General features: G+C 38.6%; 2 protein-coding genes across 11 annotated transcripts in view; both read right to left on the bottom strand.

Moving 5' to 3' along the window:
- The window catches only part of SLC35A1 (solute carrier family 35 member A1), a 28,265-nt gene extending 14,190 nt beyond the window's left edge, over positions 1-14,075 (bottom strand). Inside the window, exons 1-2 of the mRNA XM_023650788.2 lie at positions 13,704-14,075; positions 8,360-8,537 (exon numbers count right to left, since the gene is read on the bottom strand). Of these exons, the coding sequence (XP_023506556.1) occupies positions 8,360-8,537; positions 13,704-13,719 (194 nt within the window). The 5' untranslated portion in view covers positions 13,720-14,075. The remainder of the gene's footprint in view (positions 1-8,359; positions 8,538-13,703) is intronic.
- A 6,117-nt stretch (positions 14,076-20,192) lies between these two features.
- The window catches only part of CFAP206 (cilia and flagella associated protein 206), a 31,932-nt gene continuing 24,778 nt past the window's right edge, over positions 20,193-27,346 (bottom strand). For all 10 annotated transcript variants that reach the window (XM_023650779.2, XM_001503732.5, XM_014734112.3 and 7 more), the window contains 2 exons: positions 24,616-24,756; positions 20,193-20,662 (listed from right to left, as the gene is read on the bottom strand). In XM_023650779.2, the coding sequence (XP_023506547.1) occupies positions 20,432-20,662; positions 24,616-24,756 (372 nt within the window). In that variant the 3' untranslated portion in view covers positions 20,193-20,431. The remainder of the gene's footprint in view (positions 20,663-24,615; positions 24,757-27,346) is intronic.

The following is a 27,346-nucleotide window of genomic DNA, read 5'->3' as shown; positions in this document are numbered from 1 at the left end:
AAGGGGTACCAGAAAGCCAACTACTGGAGTGCTCAAGTTTCACTGTAGTGCCCTAGAATTTTAATACAAAAAATAGCAGACGATGCTAAAAGAACTTGTAAAAGAAATCAAAAGCTCAAGAATAACAAAAACATCGGAAAGAAGAATAAAGAGATTTAGGAGATATAAGAAAGAATATGTGGGAATCTTACCACACAGAAAGTTTTTAAGGAGGTCACTGCTTTCAGTATTAATCAGATTAAATCCTGCTTAATTTAACCTATTTATTAAGAATACAACTCTTAAAGCTTGTAGTTAGCTTTACTCACTAAAATTTAAAAGAAAGCAATAACAGCAATATATCTTCCAGAAAACACTAGTAGTCATCCATCCTTTTGTTTTACTATTGAATAGACAAAAATAAATGACCAGGGGCTGCCCCCATGGCCGAGTGGTTAAGTTCGCGTGCTCCGCTACAGGCGGCCCAGTGTTTTGTTGGTTCGAATCCTGGGTGCGGACATGGCACTGCTCATCAAACCACGCTAATTTCCTATTTAAACAATTAATTTCCTGTTTAAACAATTTAAACAATTCGTTTGATTTTTAACACTAGAATAGAATCTGTGCAATCTTTTACTACTTAAGGAAATGCTAAAGCTCCGAGTTGACTACAGAGATTCCACTGTCGCCTCCCCCACTAAATTTCCTATCAACCAGCTGAAACCAATTCTTTCTGACCTGTTTGGTCAAAAGTAGGCCTCATTCTTCCAGCTCCTGATCTGACGAGAACTACTAGGAGGCATCAAATCCTTGGCTAGGTTACCAAAGCACAATGCAAAATGGCACACAGCAGAAGTTACTCAGGAGCTTAAGAAATTTAAATCTTGGGGCCGGCCCCATGGCCAAGTGGTTAAGTTCGGGCACTCCGCTTCACAGCCCAGGGTTTTGCCAGTTCGAATCCTCAGCGTGGACGTGGCACCGCTCATCAAGCCATGCTGAGGCAGCATCCCACATGCCACAACTAGAAGGACCCACAACTATGTACCAGTGGGGCTTTGGGAGAAAAAGGAAAAATAAAATCTTTAAAAAAAAAAGAAATTGAAATCTTATTTACAAATTTATCATCTGCATAGTTAAGTATAATTCACTTACATAGAAGACTTGGGGGACCAGGTATAAACACCAATACGGTCATCTGAGGACCAAAATACGCATCACATAAGGTACGTGACTTTTATTTCTTCTCCATAACCCTAAACCCATTACACCATGGGTACAAAGAGGCAGACAAAATGTAAACCCAGCAAGAGAAATTGAATAGGACTGGCTAATCTATAACCATAAGTATTTGACAGCCACATTAATTATTCAAGAGAATACTGCAAAATAGTAAAATAATTTTCTCCAGTCTTATATGGATAAGTAGTTTAAAGATTTATGATTCATTTGGTTTATGACTAAACACACACAAAGGATGTGTACGTTTACACATCTGCTAGGTTTATTTAGCTTTTATAGACTGTGGTAGATAGCAAGCAACAAAAAGCTGACTTTGTTCTATGACACCATGAAAGTGTTTTCACTTCCCTCTCTTCACACTACGAATGACAGATTTAAATCTAAACTGTCAGTTTTTATAGCTAACACAGCTAACCAGCAATTCTCCTGTGAATTGTAGTAGTAATTAGTTGTATTAAAAAAAATCCTTAAATGTTATATTTTTTTATTTCAATCAGATTATAACTTAGAAATTGGTAACATATAATTCAAATATTTAAAAAATCAACTTATTCACATATAGAACTTTTGCAACATCAAACTGCTAATCCACTCCCATCCCCAAAAATAGGATTTAGTAATTTCCTTTGCAATTTAAGTGATCTTGTATAAACATACATGTGTACAACAGTGTATTATATCTTTGTTTTGTAGCAGAAGACTGTCAATAACCCAAATGCTCATTAAGAGAGACTGGTAGATATAATACGTCCATATGATGGAATACCATGCCGCTCTTAAAAAGAATGAGACAGGTTTCTATGTACGGACATGGAACCATCTCTAAGATAAAACATCAAGTGAAAATAAAGTAAAGCAGAGCACAGTGTATACCATATATATACACACAGTGCCCCACAGAGTCTTGTGCATGTAACTAAAACTCACCAATTAATCAGACCACATAAACTTAAACCTTATTTATCAAAGTAGCTATCCATTAATTCTTTCCCACTCCCCCTTTTTTGTAACAGTTCTAACAACTTCTGCTTGATAAGCATACTTTCACATTCCAAAAATTACTGGAAATTTTAAGTAAAATCAACAAAGATAAGGAGAAAGCCCAAAATTAATTACAAACAAAAACCAAAAAACCTTTCAGTTTTTACAATGAATAACAGAATTACACTGAAGGAGAAAAGGAGCACTAAGCCAAGTATTCTAAAACCTAGTCTTTTTACTGTTTGCTCTAAAACTAACAGCAAAAAGAACTACATAGAAATACTGAATTTTAGTTAGTACGTGTGTTTTTTCACAGCTGTATGTTAGAAATTCTGAAAGTAATTATTATGTATTCCAGAACTGAGCAAATACATAAATTATGTGGAGGATAAGGGGAGCCAGACTCCTCACCACTGGAGAAGGGAACAAATATGGAAAAGGAGAAGGTTATGATGACCTCTGTGGTGTTGGATCAGAACTGTAGGTGTCAAGCAATATATACTCCACTGTCATACACACACGCATATCTCTACATGGACAGAAATACAGAAATAGGTAGGTGTGTATGTACACACATGTATTTATTTCCTAGCTCTGTCTGCTGGAAGGGCCTAGAAGCAATGACCCCCTGGGAGCAATGTGCATACCTGGTGTCTAGATTCTGATTTCTTAAACACTATTCTGGGGCGGGTAGGGGGGAAGGAACAAGGCTTCTTGCAGAAATGTATGCTTTCAGGACTCGGACAGAGAAGTACAAAATAAGCCTTGAACATCCTGCTATGCTAAAAAGAAACTGCTAAAGATTGATGGAAATATGTAAATAAGAAACAGGAGGAAGCTTGAAGATCCCACTGTTGAATCTGAGACAATTTGAGCATCAAAATAAATAAAGATAATAATGGATTCCAGCCCATACAACAAAATCATCCACAAATCCATGCTGAGAGGGACACGGAGAGGGAGAAGGGGATAGAAGGGAAAGTGTCTTAGAGTAGAATGCCAACTAATAAATGTACAGGGAAGGATGGAATTAGGAAATTACCATTTGGCAACATCAATGGACAATAAAACTATCCAGTGAAAGTGTGATGAGAAACAGGATATTTACTTGGTTTCAAAATATCTCTCCACAAGGTATTTATTAATTCAAAGAGAAAACTGGTAACTTTATGTTGAGAAATGCAGCAGGCACTAGCTTAATCAAGAAATCAAAGTTTAATCACCAGTAATAGGGCAAATAGATATTATGTGCCTCAGGACATGCTGCACTGAGAAGAACACATCATTTGTATGACATTCCTGGGGGGAGGGGGAGGACACGACAGGACACAGGGACTCTAGATTTATTCATACGAAAGCATTCAACAAACATAAATTTGAGAACATTCTACAAAATAAATGGACTATGCTCTTCCACAATGTCAAAGACATGAAAAACAAAGATGGAGGAACTGTTCCAAGTTAAAGGAAGCTGGAGATATGACAACTAAATGTAAAGTGTGATTATCTGACTATTAAAGGACATTAATGGACAATTGATAAAATTTATCTAAGCCTTGTGAATTACGTAATAGTATTGTATCAATACTCATGTCTCAATTTTGATATTTTGTGATTATGTAGGAGAATGTCCTTGTTTTTAGGAAATATGCACTAAAGAATTTAGAGACAAAGGGACAACTTGTGTAAAAGATACTAAAACAGTTTAAAAAAATTATACACACAAACATACATACATAGAAAGAATATGATAAAACACACATGGGAAAATGTTACTTGGAAATAAAAATTTAAAATAAGAGAAAACAAAAAATAAAATTATTGAAAATTGCTGAAATGTCTAACAATGCTACTAGCAATGGTTATCTTTATCCTTGCTAATCAAAAAACTGCTCAATTATTTCACTGTTCTGAAAGGCGCATGATTAGAAAATTAGAGATCAGGGAACTTGATCACTGCCAATCACTTTCTAGGTAGCTTTGGCAAATTAAAACTTCCCTCAGCCTAAGATTCCTCATCATAGAAGATGAAACAGCTATGGCAAACAGAGGTACGAGAATGAAATAAAAATTAGCTGTATTTACCTGCAGGTTCCCTCACCTGTTTCTAATGGGAGACGGGAAAGAACGTTTCCTCAGTCCCATCCCACTGGCAGCCTGCCATTCTCAATAGCAACAATCCTGAGCGTCTGAAGGCAGCAAATTTAGTTGCTGCAATCTTAAAAGAGGATGTTTGGCACTTTACATAACACATTTTGACAGGGATTAACTGTTGTTATTTTAGAGTGTAGTTATTTGCTTTCTAAAGAAAAGAAGTTAGATATCTGCTCATTAGGTTTTCAAACACTCATTTTTCACAATAGTCCCCAAAAGAGGCATTATTCTTTGGTTTTTCTCAGGCGATTTTAACATAACTTTATATATTATGGCAACAACATATTTTAAGTATGTTCCTCATATTTATCGCCCAGTTTTCCTTGAGATCACAACAAGGTATGCATTTCTCTGCCTTCCGTTCTTTTACCACAATCTGAAAGATGTGTTTTTACTTTTTTCTGAAGAAATGTAAATGAAATCCATGATCTTTGCTGCCCCAATATGTATTAGGCACTCCTCACTGAACCAAGTCTGTGAATCTTCTAAGAAGTTAAATATCCTAAACACATCAGGGAGAAAAATTTCAAGTGAATTCCATTTATAATTTTTTAATTAGCTCTTTGTTAAATATTATAAATAAGTAGGGGAAAGAAAAGATCTGGGATTAAAATTAAGCTATTGCCTTTCAGTGTTTCAGCCTACAGAAGTTTTACAATACCAGCAAACCCATGCCTCGGGATGCAACCCATACTCCTACCCCAGGGAATGGGGTCTCAGCCTTTTGACCTAGATTGCCATCATGTCTCTGTCCGAATAGGATTCCCTAGGTATAGAAATTCCCTACCACCTCAAATCCTGACAGAGACTGGCCTTTCATTTAAAACATGGGTCTGGAGGGGCTGGCCTAGTGGCACAGCGGTTAAGTTTGCATGTTCCACTTCAGTGGCCTGGGGTTTGCCAGTTTGGATCCTGGGTGCGGACCTACACACCACTTATCAAGCCATGCGGTGGCAGGTATCCCACATATAAAGTAGAGGAAGATGGGCACAGATATTAGCTCAGGGCCAGTCTGCCTCAGCAAAAAAGAGGAGGATGGGTAGCAGACATTAGCTCAGGGCTAATCTTCCTCAAAATAAATTAATTAATTAAAAAATAAAACATGGGTCTGGAACCTTGCTGATCCATTTGGTCAGGTCAGATTCCTTAGACAGAGATTACAATAATTAGTCCCTTTCCAGGCTCGAAGTTCTCACACGAGAGGTGAGTGACTAGACTTGAGATCTCCAAAGGGCCGCCATGAACTAAGCCTGGAGCTCCAACTGCCTCCGCTTAAACTCCTGGGACCTGAAGGTTCTAATGCGGGCACTGACTGAGGCTATGCTTCCCCTAGCCTGCTTAATACAGGTCCAACGTAAAATTCTAGGATGCTGCCTCAGAGCAGACTGACTCTTGATATTTCGTAAACAAGGTGACTTCCCTTTGTCTAAACATACTGCACTTATTATTGTGTGTTCCTCTTTATATTAGTTCTGTGGTTTCTCATTATACTGTTACACACACACACATACACACACACATATATGAAATACCTCATAGGTTGAAATAATTCTCTATCTTTCACTCTTTTACCGTTCCAAGAAGTTAACATTTTTACAGATGCCCTCTAAAAGTCAACCATTTCTTACAAGAAACAAAATATTTCCTTGCTATGAATAGCAGGTATTCTGTTTCTGCCAATGTGTTTTGAATAAGCACATCATAATCTGCCAACATGTTTCTCCATAAAAATTATATTCACTTCAAAATCCAGTAGTTTCAAATGCATTTCACTTCTTTCATGTTTTGTAAACTTTCTTCCAGTGGTTTTTCCACTTAGAAACTCCATGTGTTTTAAATGATTCTTCTTCACAGCCAAATTCTTGTTAGCCATATACTATCAAATGCCAACGACCAAAACTCGGTACGTCATGATTCTTTTTTTTGTGAGCCTTTTGTGAGCCTCTACACTATGCTGGTGACAGACAGCAACTACTTAGTGATGATGATGATGAAGTACAGGATTTGGTTTCCCACACTGTTGTTATTTCATCACAATTATTTGGTGAATTTTTAGAAATTTTTGTGCTTTTAGTTGATATAATTTCCAAAAAATTTCCATAAAACAAACTACAACTGACCATATCCGTAACATCAAATAGCTGAAGAATAAGAAATACTATATACAAGCGATGCAAAGCTGGAAAAGCACTGAAATAAAACAAAAAGTCTATGCAGGTAGCTTGACAGAACACAAGCCCAACTGCTGAGTTACACCAAAGGCCTCATTGTTTTTGCACACTGGTTTTTAGAAATTCGTAATGGTTACAAAACAATTGACCCATGATTTGATCTTACAGTTTAAAGTAACTGATTTCATGCTTGACAGTCCTAGTTCACTTCTGAGTCAAAATTTTTCCTCCTTATGGAAGTCTGGGAATAAAGAGAAGAAATGTGTTCCCCTGTCTCTCTTCTTCCCATAACCCTATATTTGTCTTAAAAGAAGCTAAACCTTAAATTTTGTTAGGTTACTAACTCTTAGGTTGTTATATGGAAGTTGTTCTGGGGTTTTAAACAGAGCCTTGTGCCTTTGGAATATGGCCTTTTAAAGCGTCTCATTTATCTGACATTATCCAGAATGAAGAATCTCCTAAAGAAAGCTAAATTTCCATAAAAATGAATCTGAAGTAAGAAACTGTGAAAGGCCTGAGATTTTACCCTACTTGCAACCTAACAAGGTAGGCTGTCACAGTATCTAGCCTCAAGTTATTTTTCTGTTCTTTTTTCCCTCCCCAAACCATTTTTAGAGTATTTTTTTCACATCGTTATTTGTAATCATGTGTGTGTTTACTGGTTTATTTTGTCTCTTCCACTAAACCTAAGTTGCACGCAAGCAGAAACCATATGTATTTCATTCATACCTGTATATCCAGCTCCTCTTATAACACTGCCACATAGAAATCACTCAATAAATATTTGTTAAATGAAGTTTAAAAGTGTTTTAATGTATTTTGTTTCTACCTAAAAGCCTGCACACATGCTATTCCTCACTGGTTCCCCACTCTCACCAACTCACATCTTAAACCTGTATGAATTCTCACCTGACCACATGACCCAGATGGGTCCCCATCTCATAACTCTTTCCCCAAGTAATTTCCTACAGGATTTTACTTAATTCTCACACCCCCATATTATTTTCTCCAATTAAAAAATGAAGAAACTAAAGCTTACAGAGGTTAAGAAATGTGTGCAGAGTCATAATTCCAGTAAGTCTCAGATTAAAATCAGGTCTGTGTCACTGCAAAGCCCTCTTCTTAACCCCCTCTCATATACCATCCTGAGCTAAAACGATTCCCTTATGATGTTACAGATGCAAAGCCCAGTGCTGCCACATATTAACAGGGTAGGACTGAAGAACTTCAGATGCTATACAAGCAAAACAGGGGTAATTATAGTATTTACCTAAAAAATGCATAGAGACTAAATGAGATCATTAGTGAAAAGCACTTAGCATAGTGCCTAGCACTTAACACAGGAAACACGCACAAAATGTTAACTATTGTCATTATATTCCTCTGGAACAGAGGTCAGTAAATTTTTTCTGTAAGGGCCAAATGGCAACTAGTTTAGGCTTTGTGAGCCATACAGTCTCATTTGGGAACAAACAGGCAGCAAGCTGGATCTGGCCCGTGGGCTACAGTGTGCCAACCTCTGCTTTAGGGCAAAGTTCTCCAATCTCAGCACTACTGATATTTGGGGCTGGATAATTCTTCGTTGTGGAGGGTTGGCCCGTGCATTGTAGGATGTTGAGCAGCATCCTTGGCCTCTACCCACTAGACGTCAGTAGCATCCTCCAAATTGGAACAACCAAAAATATCTCCTAGGGAGTGAAATCGCCCTGAGTCAAGAAACACTGCTCTAGAGCAATCAAACATATAAAGATGTAGCTTGAACTTTCTAATAAAGAAAATACCTTAACTAAGTGGAAAAATAATAATTTAATACACTAAAAAGTATTTATACTCACTTAGCTAAAATTCCCACACTTAGCAATAACTTTATAACTTCTGTGATACACACGGCTGTGGTTGAAAAGTAGAGTTCTTTGTCTGATGTCCTTGTGTATCTTAAAGCTATGGTATAAGCTGCAGCCACCAGGGTCATCACTGTCAAGCAGTATAACTTGAATAATAAACTGACATTTTCTGGAAAATATGTGCAAAAAAGATATTATTTAGTAGACAATATTATGTATATAAGTTAGTCAACATTATACTTCAAAATGCTTTCCAATTTCAAATACAAAATATTTTAAATTCCATGATATTTAAAAATTTATTTCAAAACAATACTTTCCAGTTACATGAACACAAACAAACATACATACAGCAAATACAACTGACTTTAAATACCAACTGTTAGGGACAGATTTTGTTCCTGAGGATTGCCTCAATTGCAAGATTATGTGGTATACCAACTCTAGTTTGGGATGTTATAAATTGCATATTTTAGATATCTTTGTAATTCAAACTTATGAAGGCAAAGCACAAAAGCAGGATAAACAGAATTACAGCAATGTATATTCTAAATTTAAAGACAGCAGAAAGAAAATAAAAGGAGTTATTGAGTGATAAAAGTGGAGCTTAATATAGAACTTCATCACAATAAAAAATAAATCATCTGGCCTCTCATTTCATAGCATTATACAAAAAATATTTTGGGGCCGGCCCACTGGCACAGCAGTTAAGTTCACACATTCCACTTCGGTAACCCGGGGTTCGCTGGTTCGGATCCCAGGTGCAGACCTATGCACCTCTTGTCAAGCCATGCTGTGGTGGTGTCCCACATAGAAAAGTAGAGGAAGATGGGCCAGTCTCCCTCAAAAATAAAAAAATTTTCATAACACAAAGAAGAGTATTAAGAATGAAGTGCTGTAAAACTTGAAATGCAGGAAATACATACAACTTACACACACTCAATTTAAGAACTGCTGGCAAGTATACCTGAGCAGCAGCCAACTCAGGCAGGGCCAGTCCAGCACTTTCAACAAAACTGCGAGCACTGGGGTACAGGTCTCCCTCATACTTCCTCACTCCCAGCCCTGCTCCGATACTGCCACCACCCAAGGCTCAAACGGTTTCTACACCTCCCACCACTCATCCCCCAGCACTCCTTAATCTTCTTTCAAATCTTCAGGCTCAGGTTAAACAGGAATCAGCAAATTTTTTCTGTAAAAGGCTAACAGTAAACAGTTTAGACTTTTCAGGCCAGAAGGCAAAATCAAGGCTATCACGTAGGTATTTAGGTAACAAGAGAGAAAAATCTCACAATTTTTTTGACAAATTCAAAATACAGTAATTGAGTACAATGCTTTGTAATATAGGTCTACTATGGAGAATAATGGAATTCTTTTTGAGGGGTAACATTTCACTTCATTGGTCTTCAAAGTTAGTGTTCCAACAAATCAATCAAAAATGTCCGTCTGTAAACACGATTCTTAGCTCTGAGCCGTAGAGAAATAAGCGACAGGCTGGATTTGGCCTGTGGGCCACTTTGACCACCTGGGTTAAGAAACAGAGGGACACAGGGTGACTCTGGACTGCTCCTGTAACTACATCCTTGTGTTAAGCATGCTGCTCTTCTCTGCTTTGGGAGCCTAACCACAATTCAAAGACGACTTTCATAGGGACAGAAAATAGGAGTTTCAAAGAAATTATCTTTAGATATGGGAAGGTAGGAACTTACAAGAAAATAGGTCCTTTGACATAAATATTTTCCCCTGAGTAAATTAAAGAATTATTTGTAAATTGTAGGCAAATTTTAAAAATTATATCAGGTTTCAACTAAGAAGTAATACGGTATAACAGAAGAAATAGAGCTTATATCTGCCTAAACTTTCTTTCCAAAAGACCTGAGGAGCCAAAAAGCAATGTTCATGTAAAAGGAAGTGAAGGCGATCACTACAATACTTCCTTTGTTCTAAAACTTTCCTACACAGGGAAAAATGTATGACTTCAAAAACAAACAGCAATAACACCTGTATTCTACAGCAGAAGCACTTCCCATCTTCCAGATAAGGGTGAGCAAACTACAGCTCATCTCATTTTTCATATGGCCCACAAGCTCAGAACAGTTTGACATTTTTAAGTGGCTGAAAAAAACGTTTTAAAATAACCAAATAACCTTTTGTGACAAGTGAAAATTGTATGAAATTCAAATTTCAGTGTCCATAAATAAAGTTTTATTGGAACACAGCCACGCTCATTTGTTTCCTAACAGTCTATGGCTACTTCTTTGCCCTGCAACAGCAGAGTTGAGTAGTCATGATAGAGACCATCCAGCCCTTTACAGAAAAAGTTTGCCAACCCATGTCCCAGATTATCCACAGTTTCATAAACAAGAGAGGTAGGACTGCCAAACAAAAACTACTTTATTTTAGCTGTTATATACATTCCTGATTCCAAAAACAGTATAGTGGATGTTTAAACACTAAACCAAATATTTACAGCCTACAAACATATTCTGACCTAGAATTATTATTGTCACCAACTTTACAAGTATACCCATTTGCATAGTGATTATATGGGAATATCTATTATATTCTCGAAAATAACTACTGATCTAAATGGAAGAGTAATTAAGTAAGTTTAGATATTTGTAAAACATACAGGGCTTGGTATGGAATACCATTTTAAAAACATATATAAACTTTTAAAAAATACTTAATGCTTTTAAGTATTTTCTCTAACTTCAGTTTAACATTAGATCAAAACATTTCCTGTTTACTCTATTCACAAACTCTCCAGTATGAAATTTCAATTATTAGCAATTTCAATTTTTTCAGGGTAGTATCAAAAGTCCATGACACATAATCGATGTAAATTTTGCTCAGTATTCAAATCACGCCCAAGGCCAGTAACTGTACACCTAGCCCACAAGTCAACTGCACTGTTGAACTGGCACTTCTGCACTGTTTTCTGCTTCTCACAAAGTTCCCATTAGCTCCCACAAATTATCTGTTTCTGTGTGGAAAATGCAGCCCCAAAGAAATTTACAGTCTGAAGTTATTTTTTTCAGGTATATTTTACTATATTTTAAAGGGGACGTTGGGGCCTAGGGCAGGCCACCCCAAAATATCCCATAATAGCATATTGATTATCTTGAATTAAAGTTACTTGAGAAGCAAAAAGGGCATTCTGACCCTCCTGGTTCTGTTCCCCTGAAAGGAGGAAATCAATCTTCCATGAGAAATGAGCTCGCCCCACATCCTTATCACCAGAGCTGGGGGATTCAGGGCAAGAAGCCACATAAACAAACCTTGATAATTTACTATCTCAAGCCTATACTGTAGCCACCCCTGACACAGGAGGGGTTAATAATCACTGGAAAAGGCTTGCCAACAAACTGAGACCCAGAGGTGAGAAGGCCAGTTAGCCAACGACGGGTAAGACCTCCAGGGTGGGGCAACCTAAGCCAGGCACGGTCACCTGGGGGCACAGATGGAGACCCGATATCGGGAGCAGGAGGGGCCGCTGCCTAGGAGGTCTTGCATGCTCCGAGATAAAATATACGAGTACAGCAATAACATGATAATATTAAAACAGAGGCCGAGGGAGGGCTCCTTGAGAAATCACTGAGAATTCTTGGCATTCGCTAATTACCTTGTCCAGAACACCTGAGTATGTTTAACAGATGTAAGCTATGTATAGATTGAAACGCTGGTTATAATAAACTCAGAGTGGCCATCAGCCCTCTCCGCATCTATCCTGATGTATACATTGGATTGCAACACCAACATATACTCTGCAGAAATTCCTCACTAATTACGTACCTCACATCTAGGTTTCTTTGCCCTGCCATCCCCCACAAATTTATGGTTTCTTTGTGTAAAAGATAGATATACTGCCTGCTGTGTTCACTCTTCGAGCATCATTTCTCTATGATCTCCAATCTGTACGTATTAAACTGGATTATTCTCCTGTTAATCTGGTCTTGTGTCAATTTTGTTAGTAGTCCAACCATAAGAAGACAAGAAGGGAAAAAAGGGGATTTTCCCCGTCCTGACAGGGACATTATCTGTAATACCTGAGAACCTGGAAATTCAGGAGGTCCCAGATAAAGAAGCCCTCTGGGGAAGACATGGAAGCTATGGAAACTGCTATTTTGTTAGTATTACACATTTCTAGTGGCCATAACATGACTAAGGCACAACAACTATGCACTGGCAATAGGTCTAAATCTATAAATTGTAACTATTTCAGATAATGATTTGACTTCTGTAATTTTGAAGTTTCGCTCATCATTAATCTTGCTGGTCCCCATTCCATGTTAGTTATCAAAACAATTCTATTTTTTTTCCCCCTTTACTTCCTGTATTGCTACAAAAAGACTCTTAAGGTTGAACTTATTTGAAATGGGAGAATGCATGAGAGAAGCACAGGCACCTGCAGACAATGCCCCTGGGCAGGGCTTGAATGATCAACGTGGCTCCCCAAACAGGAAGATCATCCGGCATCTAGGCAGAAACCTATTCTTTAAATATTTGCTCAGCATTGAGCTCAGAGGTGAAGCCAAGTGTTCTATGAGAGAAGGGTGGAGAAAGAACCCGGGCGGGGCCCAGTCTCCCCTAGCTACTGCTCTAGGGTCCAGAAATTCAGCTCTGGTCCTAACTTACTACGCTGAGCAAAACAAAAGTGCTGCGGAGTTATTCAGACTCACCCTCACGAAATGGCAGTTAGTCATCAAGTATTCTTACTCTGACGTGCCATCGCTGGGCGACGGGGGATGTCTCTCACCCTCCACCCCAAATACGAATGTGTCCCTTCTCACTACATACAGCACCCTCCTCGGGAGGCACTCTGTTAACGACTGCCGTCTCCGTCCCGTTCCGGCTTCAGTGCCGTTCCAATGCCCGGTGACGCTCTCCGCGGCTGTCCCTCGGCCCGGCCGCCGCCCAGCCTCTGACACCGAGCATGCCCCCAAGCCCCCGGGCATCCGCAGGGCAGGCGCGCGGGAGAGATGCGGTCCTCCCGCGGGGCGATGCGGTCCAGCCCGCTCCGGGGACGCCGCGGCCCGGACCCGTCGGGGTTCGGTTCCCACCCACCGCCAGCTCCCGGAGGCCGGCGGCCTCGGGCCGACGTCCTGCCCTGCGCGGAGCCGGCCCCGGGGCAGCAGCCGCAGCGGGAGCCCACTGCCCCGCGCTCCCTGACCGGCGAGGGCTCCACACCAACGCCCGAAGCCCGCCGCCTCAGCCCGGCTCCGGGGCCCAGCGGGCGCGCAGGGGGGTCGGCCGCCGGCAGGCGCGAACACGCGCTGACGCTAGCCGGCCCCCGTCCCCCGCGAGCTCCCCTGCCCGGCGGCCGCGGCCTCACCTCTTGATGCGGCCATCGTCCCCCGACAGCCCCGCGCGGAACTGACGCGCGCCCCCTCCGCGCGCCCTGCGCCGGACACCGGGGACCGCCTCCCGCGGTCATAGAGACGACACCCCTCGGCCTAGAGCGCCTCGCCGGCCGGCCAGCCCTCCACCTCCCGCCCAGCCAAGCTCGAAAACTAGGCTCTGGAATCCGAGCTACTCCCGAAAATGGGAAGACCAGATAGAAGAGAGGTTTTTACGACCGAGTCCTTGCTGACAAGTGCGTAAAACTCGGTTGGAAAGCGTTGTTCTGTAAACTACAACTCCCGACCTGCTGAGGAAGCCGAGTCAAGGGAGGGAGCGCTGCCTTCTGGGAATTGTAGTCCTCACTGAGGTGATTGGGCAGCAAATAAGGATTTGAGGTTAGACCGTGATTCATAACTGTCAAAGCTGTTGTAGAAGCTCCCAGAACTCATAAAGTAACAGGAACTACGTTCAGCAACTTTTATAACTTCTGCCTCGCTCATTACCTTCCATTACCTTACCTCTTATTTAAACTTAATATAATTTATATTACATATTGTTCAGAAGTCTTGTGCCTGTGTCCTTAATCGTCAGCACTGCCATTGATTATATTTACCCAGCCAGACATTGTAACTATGTGATCTTCACACATCGAAAACTCTTCAAAAGTATTAGACGTGTCAACAGGCATTTACTTCAACCGCTATAATCTCCTCTTTCACTAGAGGATATTAGCAAAAACGATGTTAGAAATAATTCATTGGCAAAATAAAAGGCGTTCAAGATATGTGGATTGGTTAAAAATACAATAAAGATACCTCAGCCCTTACAAGAACAGGGGTACAAGATTGTGAGATGTTCAGCAGCCTACACGTTCTATAGCATGATCTTTCCGCAAAATGACTTTAGAGTTTTGAGTGGTTAGTTATATGCCATTGTCTTATTGTTAATATACATTTAGATATATCTATTCTATTAACACTATTGGAAAATTTTGCGTGCTTTATTAGCATCACAGCTAACTTTGTAGAGTTAGACATTTGATTAATCTCATTTTGAAATACGTTGGACCCTCCATCTACCTGGTTGTATGTGTGCTCGCTGGTGCTAACCAGCTCTTCTTGTAATTGGTACATTCCCACTTGTGGAATTAATTCTTCAGTTCCAGTGTATGTTCTTATACATACACTTAAACAGAAAACTCATATGTGTCCTTGAAATTAATTTTAAAAATTGAAAATATTCTCTCACACCTTCCTTTTGTTTTACAGCTAGTGCTTTGTACAGTTTGTTTATTTCCTCCCATTTTGGGGTATCATTATAGTCTCAACTTACTTCAGTTAACTATAATTATTCTCTTTTTGATGTTCAGGTTGTCCAGTACGGCCCTTGTAAGCCTACTCCTTTCTTTAAGTCTGCACAAGATTTTTTATTTCTGGCAACAACAAGAGGTTCCAGGCCAATCTTGATTCTTCCATCCTAGGTTGAGGAATCAACTATAATTCAAGGAACTTTGGTTCCTTCTGGTGGAGGATAGTATTACACACACACACACACACACACACACACACACGAACTAATCACAATTATGGTGGTGGGTGAAATTCTGTTGGGCCATTTTTGTGGCATTTCTGGTTCACATAACATATCATGCTGATGAACTCTACTTTTCTTATAAATTTTCGTTGTCCACAAAGACTTTCTACTCTCTTGGCATGAAGCTTAACTAGATTTTGATGCCTCTTGTCCTAACTTGATCAGCCCAACTTGATTGCCAGGGACAAACCTATAGTCAGAGTCAGGATTATTGACCCATTTCAGTGAGGGAAAATACACACCAGAGGAACAGGGATATCTTAGGATACAAAGGAAAATAAAGAGTTATAGAATTGGGGGAAGGACAGACTCAGGTGAAATTTAAAGGAAGCAGTGTTTTGAGAGACTCAAAGCAGGGCTGTGAGTAAAGAAGTCGCCATCAGATCTGGACTGCACAATAGTCTCAGGATCCTGTTTCTTGGAAACTATAAAGTTATTATAGATGTGGACTGTTGTATTCAGGAGCCCCTTAAATGAAGATTGCACGTAGGTTGGAAATTGGGGCTGCTTCTTTGTGTCAAAGTGACTTAAATCCTCCCAGTAAGAGTGGGGTGTTTCACTCTTACTGATAGAATTTCAACAGCAAGTTTCCTAAATAGTGTATGACTTAGAGAACAAAATTTTTCAGTGAGTTATAAATTAGACACTCAAAAGAGGGGTGGTTGTTATACTTTACAGCTGCAGCATATCCTTGGGAGAAATATTTCCTGTTAACTTTGCAGCTGGCAATTCTGTTTGTTATCCCAGCTGAATGAATGGCCAAGCAGATATTTAGATTCTTAGTTCGAGCTAATTTTTACTTTCTCATTCTGAATTATCCTAAATCTTGGAGGAAAAACTCTTGGCTTGATGTGTTTCTTTTATTTATGCCCAGCTTTCTGTACAGCCCTGGTTAGTGCAAGCAGCAGCAATCTTCAACATGTGGACCACAAGGTCATTTGCCTGATGATGAGCTAACCTTACAGTGCCTCAGGCAGCTATTGCTGTTGCCATTTGAGACCCTACTGATATTCCTGATTGTCACTCTCAAGCTGCAGTATTTGCCCTGCTCCTTTCTATCTCTTCTCAAGCATCAGAGCTACCCTAGTCTCAGCGAATTGTATAAAAGGAAGCCCAGTACTTTATCCAATGGTAATAAAGTAAAAGTGTGAACTGAATCAAACAAAAAGCCTGTGCAGTAAGCAAATACTAAAAGGCTTAACGGGGTTATAGTTAAAATCAAATATGGTAGCTATAGAACAGATTATTAAAAGTGCTAAAGTTTAAAGTATAGTCAACCATTAACCATGAGAACATGGAGATAAATGCAGATACCTAAACACAATTGTTTCCCTGACAGTTTAAGCATTTTACTCTCATTCTGCTATTAAATATCCAAAACCAATTTGCTAGGTTATTGTTATTTTAAAAGAACTGTTTCCTATGGTGTAATATTACTAAAGACAAGCCAGAAGAATTGTTGCATTTTATAACCGAGAAGATAAAAAAACACAAGGAGATGATGTAAAATTGAATATCTTCACTAGGAGAGGTAAATATGAGTAATCATCATCAATATCTAAACATTTCTTATTTGGGCTTAACTCTCCCTTGCCTCTGTTTCCTTTTTTAGTTACCATAATGTCATTTTCCTTTTCCTGCCAAACAGTCCCTGAAATGTAGTCTGTACTTATTTCTACGATTTTCTGCTTAATTTGCTGCAATCTTATTTCTACTCAAGCCAACTCTGTTGAAACAGAGCTCAGCAGTTGCCTGCTCCATTGACCTTTTCTCCTTCCTCATCCTCGTTTGTTCATTCATCAGACATTTATTAAGAGCCATAATGTGCTAAGCATTATTCTAGGCACTAACTGAGAGCTAGAAAATAGAAAGTGGGAAAAATGAGGATGGGAGTGCGGTAGAATGAGACATCGGAGACTCTCTCGTCCCTTGGCTGACATTGACAAAGCTCTTCCATATAAATGCTTTATGTGTGGTAACCCATTTAATCCTCTTGACAACCCAATGAGTTGGGAACTATTATTATCCCAACTTTTATGATGAAGAGACTGCAGCAGAGAGATATTAAGTAACGGCTAGTAAGTAGCAGCCCTAGACTTTACTTCCATGACAACAGAGATTCCTTTATGTCTTTTTCTACTCTTCTGACTGCTCCTCCATCTTATTTCGTCTCTTCCTCCTCATTTCATCCCCATTCCCTTGGAGCTGAACTCCCAAATTATCTCTATCCAGCTCAAATTCGGGCTCTGCCTTACTATTTTTGTCATCCCTTAAACTCAAATTTTCTAGTACCGAACACGTTATCTTTTTTGACCAAACAGTTCCTCTTCCCAGTTATCCTTGGTCTCCTAGGGTAGAAACCCTAAGGTCATACTTTCCCTTCCTGAGATGTGAGATCCCCTTCATTAAATCTCACCTTTGCCTTATCATGTCATCCATTACCACATGCCCTAGTTCTTGCAACAGCTTCCTAGCCACCTTCCCCACTCCAGAATCCCTCTCCCACAATTCATCTTCTTTCAAGAATCTGCAGTGGTTTCCTAATGTCCTACTATGGAAAGCAACATAGTCCTCTGCCTGGCTTTCAAAGTCCTACAAAAGCTACACAAACCCTGCTTATCCAGTTTTATTTACCACCACTTCCCCCAAAATAATCTCCATTTCCCTCTCTGTTTTTCTCTCTCTTCTTTTCCAATAGCTATTTTGATGTTCAACTCTTTTCAACTCCCCCCTTAACTGGTAAAATAATCACTTGACCAATGCCTTGCTTCCAGTTTGTCCTTTCATTCATTCCTGTTTTTTTTTTCATTCATTCATACAACAAGAAACTATACAAATGTCAGGGATATGAAAATGACTAACACACAGCTCAAATCTCAAGAAATTCACAATCTAACAGGAAGAATATAGACAAACACATACACATCTATTTACTTTAAGTGCTATAATACGAGTATAAATGGAATCCAGTCAAAATCCAAAGGAAGAAGAAATTAATTCTCTCAGAAGTGACAGGGAAAATTTTCCCTGAAAAGGTAAAACCTGATCAGCCTGTTTGAAGACAAACAGAATTTCATGGGAGTGTCTGTGAAGTACATTCCAGGTGACAGAGTGAAAAGCAACAGCAGAAAGTGGTGGTATTAAAGACCAGGACATATTGGAAGAGTTCTGGTTCAATTTGCCTAATATGTACAGTGTGTATAGAGAGCATGAGAGGGGCAGAAAATGAAACTGGAAGATAAAAATAGATATATTTTGAAAAGTCTTACATAATATGTGGAGGTTTTATTTGATCCCCTGGGTAACGGGAAAGAGTTGTTGGTTTTTAAGCAAAGGGAAGTGAAGGTTTGGGGGAGGGGGCAGATGACGTGGTCAGATTTACTTGTTAGAAAAATCATGCTGATAAGTCAGGTAATAGGACTAAGTCCTAAACTCCAGCAGTGGCGGTGAGAGTAGGAAGAAAGGATCCCAAAGATGAGTCAAGCCAGATCAACAGGGTTTAATGACTCGTTAAATGTAAGGGCCGTGAGACAAAAACAATAAAGAAGTTTTTAATTTATGCTACTGGGTAGGTGTTGATGCCTCTGACCACAGAAGGATATTCAGAAGGAGAAACAAGTTTGGCAAAGAAAATGAGTTCAGCCTGTGACCTGCTGAAATGGGGGTGACCTCCAACACTGGGTTCAGCATGTGCTTGGAAATCTTTAGAGAGCATGGGGCTTGGGTAGAGGGTGGAGGTCCTGGGAGAGGATGAGTTTACCATTTGATCCAGGTCCCTTCACTCTGATTCTCTTGTACTTACCAGGTGACTTTCTGATATTAAGTTTAGCTTCTCAAGTTGGATTTGGTATTTCATTCACTTGGCAATTCTTTTTTTTTAAAGATTTTATTTTTTCCTTTTTCTCCCCAAAGCCCCCCAGTACATAGTTGTATATTCTTCGTTGTGGGTCATTCTAGTTGTGGCATGTGGGACGCTACCTCAGCATGGTTTGATGAGCAGTGCCATGTCCGCGCCCAGGATTCGAACCAACGAAACACTGGGCCGCTTGCAGCGGAGCGCGCGAACTTAACCACTCGGCCACAGGGCCAGCCCTCACTTGGCAATTTTACTTTCAGCCTTAACTTGATAACCCCAAATTGTGGCTTATGAGTCATTCTTCTCTGTGTTTAGGAATCTTGCAGAATCAAATGAGGGTTGATAGAACAGATAAAATCAAATTCGTGAATCTTGCAAACTTTAGTATTAGCTCTAACCATCCCCTCTCCTTCAGGTACAGCTCCCTGTCCTGCCTCAACAGCCAGCCAGCCTATCTTTAACATCCTTTTAAACTACAGGTGTGAAAATCATGAAAACTTAGAAGTAGGTGTGTTTGATGTTTACCTTTATAAAATCTGTGGAAAGTGGGTTTTGAAACATATTCATATTATAAATAACATTTAACCTACATAGATGACAAATTATACAAACACCTTAGTAAAAGTCACCTAGGCAGAAAAAATATGCTAAATATAAATGACCCCCAGCTATTAAAGCAGGTTTAACAGTCTCTCCATCTTGGAGCCTTTATTATCTATGAGTTGGTATTAGAAGTATGTAAGCTCTAAAATTTAGCTATCAGGCATTCACAAGGGCCCTAAACACAACTGCCTACGGGGTCAGGTAAATAAGGCGAAGAAGCGGAGGGGGAGGTCTGTAAGGCAGCAGGACTTGGAACTGGGAGTGCCTGTCTATTAAAGCGCACAGCTACTACTGGCCAAGTGTTGCCAGGTATTCTGATTTTTTCAAGGGGCAAAAATCCATATTTTATGTAAAATTTCCAGATAGCATCATAATTTCAGTCTTGATGCTGTCAATTTTTTCTAACAAATAAAAGATGAATGGACAGAGTTTTATTTTTCAATTTTAATAGAATGGAAAATGTGTTACAGAAAACAATTTTTAGTTTTTTGTAGCAGTTTGACAGTGAATATCAGTGAGAATCCAAGAAACACACAACCAATGAATGTGCCAGCACCACAAAGTTAACATTTTCATGGATGCAAAGATACTTTTAACTATTTGCCATTGTTCATAATGTGGTGGTGTCTACTTTAAAAAATATTAGGTTAAAAAATATTAGCCTCAAATTAGGTTTCATCAATAGCTCTAGTTAAGTTCACCTTGACTCCACAGGTGGTTTTAGCCCGGCCCCCTCTGAGACCAGCTATGTAAACCTGGGGCCTGGGCACCCTGGTGCTGCCCTCCTTCATGGACTGCGTGCTGGCATCCTTCGATGAGTACACCTGCGAACCATTTTCTCTTCTCATGTGACTAAGGTCAGTTTGTACTGAGTGAGTAACTTTCTGACGCAAATTGGCCTAAGTAGAAAGAGAATACACAGGAATTATTTTTCAAAAGAACAAATCATATCTGCTTAACCTTTTTTCTCAATCCACAAATAAATTAGACCTACAGCATAGCATAAACCATTAGAACGTTAGAAAATCTAGAACATAATAGAAAATAAATATCCTTTGCCAAGGAGGAAAATATATAAAATTCTGAAAATGGACCCAAAGAAAGAACATATAGATTCAGATTTAGTGAGCTCAATTATTTGTTAATCTAATCTGCTAATTCCTTCATTGTTATACTTTGAGATTCATACAACTTGGATTTTTCAACCATATTTGGTTTGTCTTTTAAAAAGAAAAAAATTTAAGATTTCCATTGTCTTTTTCAAATGAGCTTCACCCAAAACTTTTAAAATAAAAAGTTCTTATGTTTTCAGATTATATTTTACATTATTCTACATTTTGTTGACTCCTTTTATGGATTACTTGTAAACATGAAGTTAAACAGATTACTCAGGCTGGGAAGCAAGGAGGAGCTCATAAAAAGAGAGGAGGAGTTACTGAAGTTATGGTGAAGTCCAAGAAAAAAACTCAGAAGGCACTGGAGCATGTGAGTGAAGAGGAAGAGACCTGAAATTCGAGGAAACATTTCAGGTTTTGAGATACTGCAGGTGATTAAGAACCAAAACTACTTCCCCTACACGCAGCTTACTGTCTACATTGACAGGACTTTACTACTCCGTTGTCTTCATAGCATAATTTTACCCTTCCAAGAGACTCTTGCCGAAGCAAATAACTTAAGCATTCATTACAGAACATCCTAAAAGATGCATCACCTCTTCAGTAGTAGGCATCAACACAAAGCTTAGGCCCTAACATTCTTTGCATCCCTAGCCTCCTAAATCTTCACCTTGTTATCCCTATCAATGCTGGACTGCTTTTTCATGATTTTTTCCCAACCCACTTCAAGCCCCCTTCCCACCCTCCTACCTACCCCTGGCATTGAAAGACCTGCCTTCAACGAAACTTCAAATTCTCCATAAATTCTGACTTGCTGTTCCTCCTCTGAGACACGTTCAAATCTCTGCTGAGGTGGTGGTTCCCCCAACGACTTTAAGCAATATACTCAGCTTGTCTCATCAGCACGTTATGTTGGTAACATATGGGGAGTTGGCTTTCAACATGATGCAGTTATAGGGGATCATTAAGTCTCAGGTGGGAATCAGAATGAAGTGAAGGTTGAGGAAGAAGAAAAGACAATTCGGTCGGTGTGAAGTGCAGCCCCACTGAATACCCCACTCTCCTAACATTTCCAGTCCAGACGGATGCCGTCGCCTTCCCCTCTCGTATCCTGTCCATCCATCACTCCCTCTTCTCCTCTGCCTATTTGTATCTCAAGAGCAACTTAAAATATCACCTAAGTCAATTGAGTAGAATTTTTATTTTGCTTCTGCTATGTACCACTTACCAAGAGGTACTGAAATATTTTTAGTATATCGATGTCACTTGCTAGACTCTTAATTCCTGAAGAACAAAGTATCAGTCATGTGTTGCTTAATGACAGGGGTACATTCTAAGAAATGCGTCGTTAGGCAATTTCGTCATTGTGCGACCATCACAGACTGTACTTACACAAACCTAGATGGTATAGCCTACACACTTAGGCTATATGGCTATTGCTCCTAGGCTACAAACCTGTACAGCATGTTACTGTACTAAGTACTGTAGGCAACTTTAACACAGTGGTAGGTATTTGTGTATCTTAACATAGAAAAGATACAGTAAAAATATAGTATAAAAGATTGAAAAAACAGTACACCTGTATAGGACACTTACCATGAATGGAGCTTGCAGGACTGGCAGTTGCTCTGGGTGAGTTAGTGAGTGAGTGGTGAGTGAATGTGAAGGCCTCGGACATCACTGTGCACTACTGTAGACTTGAGAAACACTGCACACTTAGGCTACACTAAATTTATAAACATATTTCTCTTTCTTCAACAATAAATTAACCTTAGCTTACTGTAATTTTTTAGTTTATAAACGTTCAGATTTTTTTAAACTTTTGACTCTTTTGAATAATACTTAGCTTAAAACACAAACACATTGTACAGTGTACCAAAATATTTTCTTTCTTTCTATCCTTATTCTGTGAGCTTTTTCTATTTTTAAAATCTTTCTTTTTTACTTTTAAACTTTTAAAAAATTTTTTTGGTAAAACTTAAGACACAAACACACACATTAGCCTAGGCCTGCACAGGGTCAGGATCATCAATATCACTGTCTTCCTCCTCTATATCTTGTCCCCCAGGAAGGTCTTCAGGGGCAATACCACCCATGGAGCTGTGATCTCCTTTGATAACAATGCCTTCTTCTGGAATACCTCCTGAAGAACTCGAAGGCTTATTTACACCAGCATCACCATAAACACACGAGTAACGTGTTGCACCAGGATATTACAAATGGCTATGACATCACTAGGCAATAGGAATTTTTTGTTTCCGCTATAATCTCATAGGACCACTGTTGTATATGTGGTCCATCATTGACCGAAACATCATTATGCAGCACATGACTGTGGTGGGATATATATGTTATCTGATGAGCTCAAGTGAGTTTAGTAGATAATAGAAAAGAATATGGGGAGGGAGCTCCATGAACTACAGAAGAGTAACTGATTGGAATGCTAATGGACCAATGATCTGGAACATATACCAGGAAGCTGAACCTTCCTCATCTCAGGAAATCAGAGAACTAAAAAGCTGCCACCAGGGAGGATCGCAAGGGAAATGATGTGGCTAGTGAGAGCCTGTGAGAGACTGAATATACAAATGGACAAAGGCCAGACCTTATATGACTACAGAATTCTGATCCACAACCTCTGTAGCTGTAGCAATCAGCCCAGAACAGTCAGGAATGGGCCACCTTCCCTATTTTTCTGCTGCCCCCACCTTGCAACTGAGCACCAACCAGAGAAAGTCAACTGTGTTCACCAAATCAATCACATAAGATGCCCCATTTCAAGTCAGCCCACCTCCCGTATTCCCTCGTCAACAGCCTCCCATCAGAGAACGCCTGAAGCCTTCCCCTTTTCACTATAAAGCTTTCTCACTCCCCCGCCTGCCTTTGAGTCTCCGCCAAACCCAAGTGACGGTGGCTGACCCTTGCTATAGCAAGCTTTGAATAAATAGCCTCTGTTCTCATTTGGGTAGCCTTTGTTTATTTTCACATCTGATCTCAGTTAAAGAGACGGATAAAACATACCAAGAAAAGGCTACAGATATAAAAAGAGTTTGTTTCCTTCATACTATAAATGTTTGTTGTTTAAAATGACAAGATACTATAAAAAGGGTAAGTGGGGGGAATTTCACTGAGTCGACAGGGATCACAGTTTCAAAGATAGGCTCTAAGGGTAGGCACTGATTATGATTAAGGTGACTGAGAATCAGAAGGCCAAGAGATCCCAGTGTCTGGAGAGAACATGTTGACAATAAGAGGGGACAATATCTGTGATACAACAAAGATAACATTCTGTTCCTCAAAAGAAGTCCAAAAAACCAAAGGTATACTTTAAATGATTAGAAATAGTTAGGAGTGCTCTAAATACTAGCACCTCTTAGATTAGCACAGTAGATTAAAACTATTATATAGATCAATATACTATTATATATATAGATATATAGATAGATTATATAGATGATAAACTATTATATAGATCAATAGCGTGCAACTATCATTGTTCTAGTTACTGGCTGGTGTAATTTGAGAACAGTTTCATGCTTCTGTATTTCTACATACGCTTAAAATTAGAAGATCTTACAATGTAAAGCTGGCAAATTATAAATTATGCTAATTATTTTTATATTAGCAAAGAACTCTGAACAACCAATATTTTATATAAATAACTTACCAACTCTATGAGTAACAACACATTAAAATTTCCCATCCTATAAATAATTTTAGGAAATATTGTTACAAACCAATTTTATAGCTTTTCTTCTTAATTCCCATTCATTCCACTCATATGATCTCACAATTGTTGGTGGCAATATGTGTGTATCCGTCTGTGTGCCACTTTCACACTTTGTAATTGGTTTTATATGTTTGTCAACATCTTTCACCTAAACAAATGGAGTTTTGCAATTAATATTTGTAAAAAATAAAAATTAAACTAAAATATTTAGCTAAACTGTCAAAAGATTAAAAAAACAAGAAATTTTGAACATGGAATACACCTATAAATAGTAGCAGAGAAAATAAGCTCATACTTGGTGAGCTAAATGTCATTATTTTCCTGGGCGTTATGGGTTAGTCCCTGACTTTGTGAAGTTAGTGCAGGAGGCATATTTTGGAAAGGGAAAAGCTAACATCAGTCATTCCCAGGTGGAATGCCCCTCTCCAATTTTCACAATTGGTAGGGTAAGTGAATATTTTGTTGGAAACAGACAGAAGTTTAAAGTAGCTATTAAATATTAGGTATAAATCACATTTGTTTAAAGTATTAGAACATCTTTAGGATACGTCTTAAACCCAAACTATGCATACATAGCAGATTATCATCCAAGGTGGTTTTGTTTTAGTTGAATATGTTGATTTTCTGCCACAGCACCCAGAAGCCCACTATTCAAATATTAAGTATTCAGTAATTCCAGACAAAACAAGATATGATTATGCTGAATACGAAGTTGCTGGTGGGGTGGTAGAGGTTTAAGGAACTTGGGTCATAGTAAAGAGGAAGGAGAAGAAATTAACTTCTTTCCCCAAATCAAGCAACAGATCATCAGTGAGTGCCTACCATTTAACATAAGATATACTTGTTGCTTTCAGAATGGTCTTATGATATAGTTGGGTAGATAAAAACATGGGGAAAGGATAATTAACAATATTATACACGTAAATAGCAAGTAAATAATTATAAGGACTGTAGCACTGAAATATGGAGGAACAAAACTCGCCTTCAGAGGTATTGAAGGTCACTGAAGAAGAGTTGAAGATTACATAGAAAGAAAGGGAAAAAGAAGACCAGATATATAGGGGGAAATTGTTCTCTAATGGAAAACTATGCATTGTCTACATACGGCACACCTTTCTGGTTATCTGATTTTATCCTTTCATTGTCTTTGAACTCTCTTACAACTCTGTAAATTACATGTAAGTGGTAGCAAGGCCAAATAATTCTTGTCTATAGACATGAAAAGTCATAATTCCTTCAAGGTTTTTTATGGTACGTGACAACGTAATTCTCAAATTTATATGGAAAGTCAAGAGTCAAGTATAGCCAAAATTCTTTAGAGAAGAAAGGGTGGGGGAACTTACTCTACTGGATATAAAGACTTATTATAAAGCCATAGCAAGATCTAGGATTATACAGTATATACTATAATACTATCTTATATAGTAAGATATATAGAATTTTTAAAAAATTGAATAATTGAACAGAATAGAGAGCCTGAAAAGTAAGCCCGTGCATATAAGACACTGTAGCTCAGTGGGGAAAGGAGAGATTATTGAGCAGATGGTCTGGGACAATTACTGCTCACATGGGAAAAAGTGAAAACTGGATCTTCACTCCCACCAGACACAGAAATCAAATCCAAGCGGACTAAAAACTAGTTTGAAAGGTAAATCCATATTTTTTTTAAAAAAACAATGTAGGAGAATATTTTTATGATCAAGGGTTCATGAGAATTTCTTAAAGAAGACATAAAAGTTCAAGACATGAAGAAAAAGAATGATAAATTACACATTACAATGAAAAATTTTCATTTGTAAGACAGCACAAAAAGAATGAAAAGATAAGTCACAAACTGGGGGAACGTGTATACAAAACATATATCTGACAAAGAATTAGTATCAAAAATGTGCTTTTGAAAAAACACCTCCTACAAATCAATAAGAAAAAGACATATAATCCAGTAGAAAATTGGGCAAAAGACATAGTCATTTCACAGTAACACATTGTTCAGGAATACATACATGAATGGCAAAACTAAAATGGCAAGGGATGAATAACACCGAATTCATAAAGTAGTTACTGCAGTGGGGAAGAGAAAAGAATGAGATTGGAAAAGGGTCCAGGGGGAGCACTGAGAGAGAATTTTCTTTTTATAAGAGATAAACACACAGGTATTTGTTTTTGTTATTTTTATGCAGTGATGCATCCTCTATACCCTTTGCTGTATTATAATTAAAAGTTCCAGTTATTTATTTAAAATGAGTGGGACATATTTTCCCATGTAGTTTTTTCTTTTTAGCCTTTAGTTTTGTTTTATCAGAATTGATGTATAAGTGCTTTTTAAAAAAGTTATCTCACATACTGTTTTAGAAGTAGGCAGAATATAAAATATAACTAAAACCATTATGTTTTATTAAGGCATAATTAATGAAACTACTAATGGCAAAAATAAAGTAAGCAAATGGTACTTTTTATGGATGGGACAATCTAATGTAATAAACACATAAATTCCCCCCAGAAACTATTTTATTATTTTAATGCAATCCAGTTAAAATCTCAGGAAGATCTTTGGGTAATTTGGCAAATTCATTAAGAAATTTCCATGGACATACAAAGATTCAAGCATGAATACCTAAGACAATTTTGAAAAAGGAAAAGGCAAAGGGAAGGGCTTGCTCTATCAGATAATAGAATGTATTACAAAGCAATAGTAATTTGAACAATATGGTGTCAGTATAGAGATAGACAAATACGTC

This window comes from Equus caballus, chromosome 10 (genome assembly GCF_041296265.1).
Source record: "Equus caballus isolate H_3958 breed thoroughbred chromosome 10, TB-T2T, whole genome shotgun sequence".
NCBI lineage: Eukaryota > Metazoa > Chordata > Mammalia > Perissodactyla > Equidae > Equus > Equus caballus.
The sequence above is the reverse complement of the archived record's forward strand: the minus strand, read 5'-3'. Positions and strand labels throughout refer to the sequence as shown.